Source organism: Schistocerca nitens, chromosome 5 (genome assembly GCF_023898315.1).
Source record: "Schistocerca nitens isolate TAMUIC-IGC-003100 chromosome 5, iqSchNite1.1, whole genome shotgun sequence".
Taxonomy (NCBI): Eukaryota; Metazoa; Arthropoda; class Insecta; order Orthoptera; family Acrididae; genus Schistocerca; species Schistocerca nitens.
Window position 1 is genome coordinate 484,601,781 of NC_064618.1, and position 9,521 is coordinate 484,611,301.

At 35.8% G+C, this 9,521-nt stretch overlaps 1 protein-coding gene across 1 annotated transcript in view; it reads left to right on the top strand.

Annotated features, from left to right (window-relative positions):
* The window catches only part of LOC126260545 (E3 ubiquitin-protein ligase MYCBP2-like), a 389,869-nt gene extending 380,556 nt beyond the window's left edge, over positions 1-9,313 (top strand). Inside the window, exons 37-39 of the mRNA XM_049957880.1 lie at positions 6,230-6,439; positions 6,593-6,860; positions 7,964-9,313. Coding sequence (XP_049813837.1) covers positions 6,230-6,439; positions 6,593-6,860; positions 7,964-8,079 — 594 coding nt within the window. The 3' untranslated portion in view covers positions 8,080-9,313. The remainder of the gene's footprint in view (positions 1-6,229; positions 6,440-6,592; positions 6,861-7,963) is intronic.
* Positions 9,314-9,521: the final 208 nt, after the last annotated feature.

Sequence of the window (9,521 nt, forward strand, 5' to 3'; positions counted from 1 at the left end):
GCACTGACCACTCAGCTACCATGGGCGTACATCAAGTATGGTTGTGGCAAAATATCCAACGGAGTAGCAAAGAAAAGACACATGATCATTTTCTCACATTCATAGTTATCTTCATTTTTATTGAACACTCACCATCAGAGAAGATCCAGACACCAGAATGTGGCTATGTCTCTGGGTCATATTCATTAGCAAAATTCCGTCTCCATGTAAGTTATCGAATATTGATTTTGACCCATCAGAATTAAACCTATAAAGCATATGTTGACAGACTTCCACATATGCCAAGCCATTTATTCCCAAGTTAGAGATGAATAATCAACTGACTGCATACTTCACTGGAATGAAGAATTGTACTCAAAATCTCAAAGTCAGTAAATAATGCAATCCCAAGACTACGCAGAATGTGGATGCCCCTTTCAATCGCTCTCTTTGACTTTTGCTGCAAAATGACACCTGTATTATGTGTTCAAGGCCGTTGTTAGGCACCAGGCTGATTTTCTTTCCTTTGTAGTTGTTTAGTGTGCTCCGTAAATAAAAATCACACAATGTTAAGTCCGGGGCCTTCGAGGCAAGATGCCCACAAGTCTGTCTCAGGGTACTTGTTATTGATGTGGTTCATACTTTGGTTGGGTATGTAAGCAATTGCTACATCTTGTTAGAATACAGCACACAACTTCTCTGCATCTGTTAATATTGCATATAAAGAGTCTAAGTGTAATTGAAAAATATGAGGCAAGTAATGAACCTGCTGGACAACACAGCAAACTCCTATTTCTATGAGTGGAGCGGTTCTTAATGCAGAATATGTGAGTTCTCCTGCGAACAGTATCTGCAATTCTGGGAGTTTATATAACCTGACAAATGGAACCAAATCTCATCTGACATGAAGTCAAACAAGGGGTCCAAGTAATCATTAGCAATTGATGTTAACAACCAGTTACAATATTGAACTCTTTTTTTTCCCATGACTCTCTCTAATAACAACTCTTATACCACACTCACATGACAGGCTTTTAATTTCATATCTTTTAGTACACAATGACGTGGTGTGTGAGATACACTTGCCTGCTGTGATAGGCTCCTTACTGACGTTCAGAGACTTCTCGTAATGTGCATGCGAATTCTGCCTATAGTTTCAGGGGTCCTCACTGTCAATTGCCTCTTCTGCACATTCTGAGTGGATCAGGCAATCCTCCATTTCTTATACAGATCTTGAATAATTCTGGTCATGGGGTTTCCTACCACTTTGCCTCACATGAAACTTTTTTTTACCCTTCTTGATGGAGCCTGTCTTTATGTAACACTCCACAAGATCAGATTGCTGTTCTACTGAAACTCCCCATTTCAATACCAACTCAACAATATGAGGTTGTCACAACAACTGACACAGTAACGAACAGCTGCACTCAATGTTCCACTTTCGAGAGAGTATTGCCACTTCACAAGCAACCAGTACATGAAGGCGTACCAGTTTTATGTGAGACACCCTGTATTAAACCACCAAAAGACCATGGCCATGGCCAACTCTATGGCTGATAGAAATGAAATTTCTGTTTGTTACATGACAAGTTGCAATGTATAAAGATGCATTACAAGTAGTAATGTATTGTAAACAGGTCCCTGTTGACACATTAGTAGGTAACTATTTTCTTCAAAAAAATTATAATCTACTAACATACATATTAAACTACCAGTAGGAGATAAACAGCACTTATTTAAAACAGCTGAGGAAGCAGCACCTTTTTCAAATTAACTAGCTTTTCAAAGTACTGGTTTTTAAAATAGCTAGTTTAGAATGTTACATTTAGCTGGCACAAACACAAACAAATAGTGATAAGCAACATAGTGAGAGTTTATTGTCAGTACATTGTGCATATTGAGTTTTTAATAATTGCTTATCTCTTGTTAATATATACCATGACTTGTTCCATAGTCCTGAAGATTCTCCTTGTTGGGAGGACTACAGGACATAATGAATGAATATATGGATCATGACAGTGCAGGCTCTCTTATCACTTACTGTTTAGAGTTACTATTCAAACTTTCACTAGTTCGGTATATTGGAAGATATGTTCAAAACAGTTTTTTTGACAAATATGATGAAGAAGGAAAATTATGTAGTGTCGTTCCATTATATCATACAGTATTGCATCCAGAAGTGTATAAAATGAAACACTGGTAGTCTGAATTCAAGAATGACATGCAGGACCTGTTCAAAGAACTGGCTATACTCAATACTGCTCCACACTGCATTTGTTGCTTGATAAAATTTGATATAGTTACGGACCAGAAAATGTAGCATCTTTTTTTGCCAAAATTAGCATCTATTTTTTGCAAAATTTGTGTATATTTTTGACAAAATTTGCATATATCTTTTTGTTTGTAAGTAATTAGACACACAGATGTAAAAGGTTGTCCGTCTACATGAGAGAAGACGAACAAAGCCATAGTTCTTTGAAACTGTTTAAAAAAGTGCTGATTGGTAACTTTTTTGACTGAAATGTTTGCTTTTGAAAAAACTTCAGCACCTTTTTCCCTGAAAATGGCATTCATTTTCTTCATTAGGCTGCATTTAAGCTTTCAAAAATGACTGTATTCTTAAAAAGCAGCAGGATTTTCCCACGAGTGAATTGAATGCGTCTCCAATTTAAGATGTTTCTGGACATTATTTGTCTTTTCCCACCCAGTTCAGTGATTACAAAATCTGCAGATTATTTATTTCGACCATTCATGGGCATTCATAATAGTGCAACCCTTGCTTGACAATGCTACAGAGTGGACGAGGCACTTAGCATAGATGTAGAACCGAATGTACTCTGACTCAATTTTGATTGTCTGAGGGAAATGAGCAGTGTGGGGAAACAAGCCTTGCCTCCCTTCCGCAGGGCAGCAGCCTATAGCAGGTAGCAGAACTGACGCATTGTCACAGGGATCACCAGTCTCTTATGGTGTTGGAAGAGTCATAATTGAAATCCGTGATGGACCATGATTAGTTGCTTCAGTTATTTCAAAATAAGAAAAGAAAACAATAAGCAATGTCCAACACAAAACATATGGGGACAGCTACCACGCAGCTGCTCATTGAGGTTAGCAGGGTATAAGAGTATTGTTAAAGGTATATTCAAAGCCCATCCTTTTTGGTATTCGATGCAACCACAGGTCAAAGCGACCACCACCTAATTTGCCATGTTAAAGGTGTACATATTATTCCATCTCTTGAGCTGTCGCTAACAAACAAATGTTCACATTTTTTGGTATAAAATGCTTTAAGTTGCATGGCTGAGTACTATGTTGCATTATAGTGTGTTTCTTAAATGGACTGTTCAACCATCCACAGTTGGCATGGCGCCAAATCATTGAGAGCTTTGATAGTTTATTGTGTTCGTACACTTTTTACTTGGCAATTACTTCAAAATAAGAAAAGAAAACAATGAGCAATGTCCAACACAAAACATTTGGGGACAGCTACAGGTGCTCATTGAGGTTAGCAGGGTATATGAGTATTGTTTAAGGTATATTCAAAGCCCATCCTCTTGTGGTATTCAATGCAACCACAGTTCAGTTCAAAGCTACCACCACCTAATTTGCCCTGTTAAAGGTGTACATATTATTCCACCTTTTGAGCTTTTGCTAACAAACAAATGTACACTTTTTTTGTTACAAAATGCTTTAAGTTGCATGGCTGAGTACTATGGTGCATTACAGTGTGTGTCTTAAATAGACTGTTCAACCATCCACAGTTGGCATGACGCCAAATCATTGAGAGCTTTGATATTTTATTCTGTTCGTACACTTTTTACTTGGCAAACAGATCCTTATGCATATTACCTTTCCAAATTTGGCATCGCCAGATGATATACAATACCAGTAACTGAAAATTGGTTACATTTTTAATATTTGTATGTTATTTCAAACTATTACAGATAAAGTAATTCATCTGGATACAATTCCCTATAAAATAGCATGTATTAAGTAATTTTGTATTTTGAGACAGAATTTGGATCTATTTCGCATTTATCACAAAATGCGAATTTTTCCACTCCCTAGCTGTAGTATATCTCTCTTTCAAACATACATGTCTATAAATGGAATCAGTATTTGGAATAAGAACAATCTGTGTAGTCTAATGTCACTTAGTAGTCTAATGCCACTTAGTTTAGTAGGGAATCGTGTCCACTACTGAGGAACATATATTCTACATAAATGGTCAGCTATAATTATGGTAATCTTTTCAAGTACTTAAAATTTTATGTAGTTTATCTGAAACACTACAGAAGAATGCTGAAGATTAGATGGGTAGATCACATAACTAATGAGGAGGTACTGAATAGGATTGGGGAGAAGAGGAGTTTGTGGCACAACTTGACCAGAAGAAGGGATCGGTTGGTAGGACATGTTCTGAGGCATCAAGGGATCACCAATTTAGTATTGGAGGGCAGCGTGGAGGGTAAAAATCGTAAGGGGAGACCAAGAGATGAATACACTAAGCAGATTCAGAAGGATGTAGGTTGCAGTAGGTACTGGGAGATGAAGAAGCTTGCACAGGATAGAGTAGCATGGAGAGCTGCATCAAACCAGTCTCAGGACTGAAGACCACAACAACAACAACAACAACAACATCTGAAACACATTAGGAAAACCACAAGCTTTCTCTTTGAAAATTGCACTTCTGATTCCTTCTTACATCTCAGTCAGTATTTTCCAGTAATCTCCCTGTTAAAGGAATATTGTAACTCATAGCTAGAATGAGAGAAAGACAGATGAACAATACCTGCATTTTGGATTGAATGTATAGCAGTTTGTTTTCTGTTCCTTTTCTTGTTTCTATCAGTTGCATTGCTAAAATTGATGAAGAAAGACATAAAGACAGAATTTAATGGCCCACTCACAAGCTCATTACAGACTAAGTACAAGGTTGTATCTGCCTGGTATGGGCTATAGCTTTGTTCTGGAAACCCTTTAGACATCAGCCTTATGTAAGAAAACTGAAAATATTAATCAGGATGACCAGATAGGGATCTGGACCTTTTTCTTTCCAATTATCAATTCTGCGTCAGTTGCTTTGGCACCTTCCTCAGGTTGTTGAAAGCCGAGTGGCTTCAGCTGGTTATGTTTGTTCAGTGCAGAACAGCAGTAAAGGATTACAGTTGTATGTCCTGAAATCAGGGGCCATTTTCTTTTAATTTCAGATCTTTATTTTCTTTCTCACATATGAAGCGTTATTCTTGCATATGTTTAATGCATTTCTTCTCAGCTTTGTTTACAACAAATCTCTTTTGCATAATTCTGTGAACATTAATTCCAATTTTGACATAGATGAGGCAATCAACCCATAAAGCTTTTACTTTCCCACACATCACCTAAAGTTAGTAAGTCCAGAAACTGCAGTATATAGCTCAGAGATTCCATAATAAATTAAAAGGCAAGGATCTACAGAATTCAGGGTTGGTCAAACAATGTACTTAACTCGTTCAATAAAATTTTTATGGGTTTGTGACCGCATTGTCAATATATATGAAACTACCGACATTTCGGTCCCTGTTGCAAGTGACCTTCTACAGTGTTTTGTTTACTGCTCAATGAGAAAAATTTGTTTCTTATACACCTGCACACAAACAACCTATCAGAATTAGATAACAGCTATATCTGCAGGTATCTAAGAAACAAAATTTTCTCATTCAACATTAACAAAAACACCCTGAAGAAGGTCGCTTGCAATAGGGACAGAAACATCAGTAGTTTTATATATATTGACAATGCGGTCACAAATCCAGAAAAATTAAATTGAATGTTACAATGGCCGCAGAAGCCTATGTTTATAATGTACTTAACTATTTGATTCTACTCTTATTTGTTATAGTTAACCTACTGGATGAGTAATGATATGTCTTTTATTTGTTTATTTAAAACTGATTTTCATATTATTTAGAGGAGATATTGAGCAGCAAACAAGCACATTTGAAAGTCAAATGGATTGGCATGCACAAGTGCATTCTTTCACATCCACGTGCGCACAACTTACTCACATGACCACTGTTGTCTCCAGACACTGAGGCAGAGTTCTGATGAAGGACTTAGTCCAATAACTCAGTAATAACCTACAGTCTACTTTTAAATGTGCCTTTCTGCTACTCAATGCCTCCTCTATGTGGTAATTAGCAATATATCCAATTCATATTATTGTTATTCCAGCCTGGATTTTCCATTATTTGATTTACTTGTTATTTAGGCCAGCATAGAACATTCAGTCCTGGCTGATTTGTTGGCGCCTGTGAAGGACCTGTATGAAGATGTTCGCAGAAAAGCTCTTATGAGATTAGAGTATGAGGGACTCCATAAGGCAGAAGCAATAACTAGTCCAGGAGCTCGATTTCATAATGATCCTGCTAGCTATGCAATGGATAGATATGCATATTATGTTTGCTACAAATGCAATAAGGTTTGTCATATCCATTAATATGATATGCGTCTGGAAAAATATCAACATTACATAACCATTGGCTTTTTAGAAAGCAAGTTTTTTATGCCTTTTCAAAATTTGACAGTTGTATCAGATCCATATTAAAGCTTATCTTATGCTCTTCTGTCATAGGCATATTACGGAGGAGAAGCACGATGCGATGCAGAAGTGGGAGAGGAGTATGACCCTACAGAGTTGGTCTGTGGTGCCTGCAGTGATGTATCTCGTGCCCAGATGTGCCCAAAACATGGGACAGATTTTCTTGAGTACAAGTGCAGATACTGTTGTTCAGTAGCTGTCTTCTTCTGCTTTGGAACTACTCATTTCTGTAATGCTTGCCATGACGACTTTCAGCGTGTCACCAACATTCCCCGTCTGGAACTCCCATCGTGTCCTGCAGGTTGTAACTCCTGTTTTTTTTTTAAATATTTAACAGTAATGTCTAGCGTGTCAGTGCATGTCAGTGGTACAGAACAGTTCTCTTTATATCAAATTTTGACATCTTAAGTTATCCTGAAACTATGTGGTTATCTTGTTTGATAAGGAACAAAGGTAAAATGCATATAGAAATAATTAGGTCAGTCTGAAAACCCAGTAAATTGTGGCACTGGAACGAGGAATGAGGAAAAATACTTTTGTGAGTAATTTCTCTGATGACCAGATTTTGTGTTGTACAAATAACTGCACAGCCTCTAAAGGATTTTTCCATCTCTACCTCCCGCAGTATAAGTGTAGTATAATCACATGTGGTATTAAAAATAAAAGAAACTGGTTGTTCAAAATATAAACAAACACTTGCAACATTTTCTGAACTATTATGCGATTTTTTGTGATAAATGCTACCACCAATGGACTGGTACGAAATAGGAAGTGTGCCATCTGTTCAGTTTTCTAAGTACCCAAAGCTGGAATATCATTGATATTGCATAACACTCCAGATGCCCAGATTTCCTGATGTATTCTTGTTTTTACAAGACAATTAGTTATTTGTACAGAACTGAAATCATTTACTTCTTCTCCAGCCAAATGTTCCACAAATAATAAAAAAAATTCTGTAAAGGAGAATCTCATAATTCCAAAAAAAGTTATACAAAGACACCAATGCATGTACTGACAGTTGAAATATTTTAAGATTATTTTTTAGCGTATTACATTAACCAAAGTAATCTGAAATAAGGCCTACATTTTGTGAGTATTGTTATACACATTTTGAGTATTGTTATGATACAGTGAAAACATTCTTTAACATGTGTCTGGTCTGCATATGAAACAAATTCAACTTAATGCTTTTTATTAATTTATAACACACACCATTTCTTGCACTCAGTCAATTTTGGTGAGTCTTCCATGTTTTCTTGCAGTATTAAGCCACCTTGATCAATCATTTGTTTACAATCCGTATGTGTTCTTTTGTATAATAATTACAACTATGTGTGGAATTTGTATGATGAACAATAATCATTTGTTTGTTGGTTGCAGTAATCTTATTTTATATTGCTGCAGGTCCCAAGGCAAAACAGCTTGAGGGAGACGAGTGTCCACTCCATGTGAAGCATCCACCAACTGGTGAAGAATTTGCTTTGGGATGTGGGGTGTGTCGAAATGCTCACACTTTCTAACATAATGTCTCATTATAAATCAAGAATCATTTATCTAATGCATTCTTGACTTAAAACAAGAAACTGCTATAATATTAAATATGCCAACACATATATTATCTTTGTGAAGTGTGTAATTGAGAAAGCAGTACTTTGTATTTTCATAAGTAATCACATTGGGTCTCCATAAAGTGTTAATGTTTTTGATAAGTACTGAATAGTGCAATACTTGCCTTGCTCACAGGTCAAAACTCATACCACGATGTAAGCACTGAGAATATGTTGATTTTACTCACAGTGTAAATAAATCAGCCATGCATTAGGAGAGGTTTACAGACACTGCAGATAGCTGTTGGAAAAATGTGAAGTATATATAAAATACAACAAAGCCGTGAATACTTTGACAAAAAGTAAGAAATTTAATGTGATATCCTAGATTATTTTGGAAGAAATACTAATATATCTTGAGTGAGGAACTGTATGCACATTGGCAAGAACATTACAGAAATATACTCCGTATCATTTTAATAGCTTTATGTAACAAGAAACCTGATGTCTGGGTTTTCATTTGTGATTCAGTTTTAGTGTACTAATTGTGAATTTCATGAAATGTGTACATAATGACAGATTGTAAAGTGTGCATGAACAAGTTACCATGTTTTACAGAGTAGTTTATGAACTATTGTTCCTTTTTATTTTTTTAGCATATATAAAATGTATTTTTTTTATCTCTGTAACTGGATTAAGGTCTACATTGTAAAAAAAATGTGCCATACTTTCCAATAAATTCTTTTAAGTTATTGATAGAATTTATGAGAATTTATCACTGATAAACAGCATAACGTTGTATGCTGTCATGTATGTGGAGACAGTAACAACACATACAGAAATGTTTTTTTGTGTACAGATACTTATTTTTTATAACCAAATGGGTGTGCTCTTTTGGTGTACTTTCATGCCTAGTCCATTACCCATAACTGTCATCAGCCTTTTCTTGTGGCGTTTTATTGTGCTTTGTATTCATCTTAATATTTTACTGTTACGAAATCACCTGCCAAAATTTTACACTCTTGTCTTCCCTCCCTTCCTCTTTCACAATACTGTGTATATCAAAACCTTTAAGTAACTTTCTTTCTTAAAAAAGTTACCTATAAATCTAATGCTAATAGGATGTAACAACAGCAAGCATTTGCTATGGTACTCATAAAGAACAATGTAACAATAAATAAATAATAATTTTGGATAGCATATGATCTTGTAGTAATGAAAATATTTTATGAAAATATATTTCCAGCTACTCCAAAAACTGTATTTGCACATTTTCATTTTACTGGAGACTGTCATGATACATATGATTTTGGGTGCTGTAATCATCATCTATAAAACTATTTCTCTGTACATCAAGCTAGATTTGAGGGATTGTGATTCAAATCCTCTTCTTGCCCTCTAGACTTATGTTATAC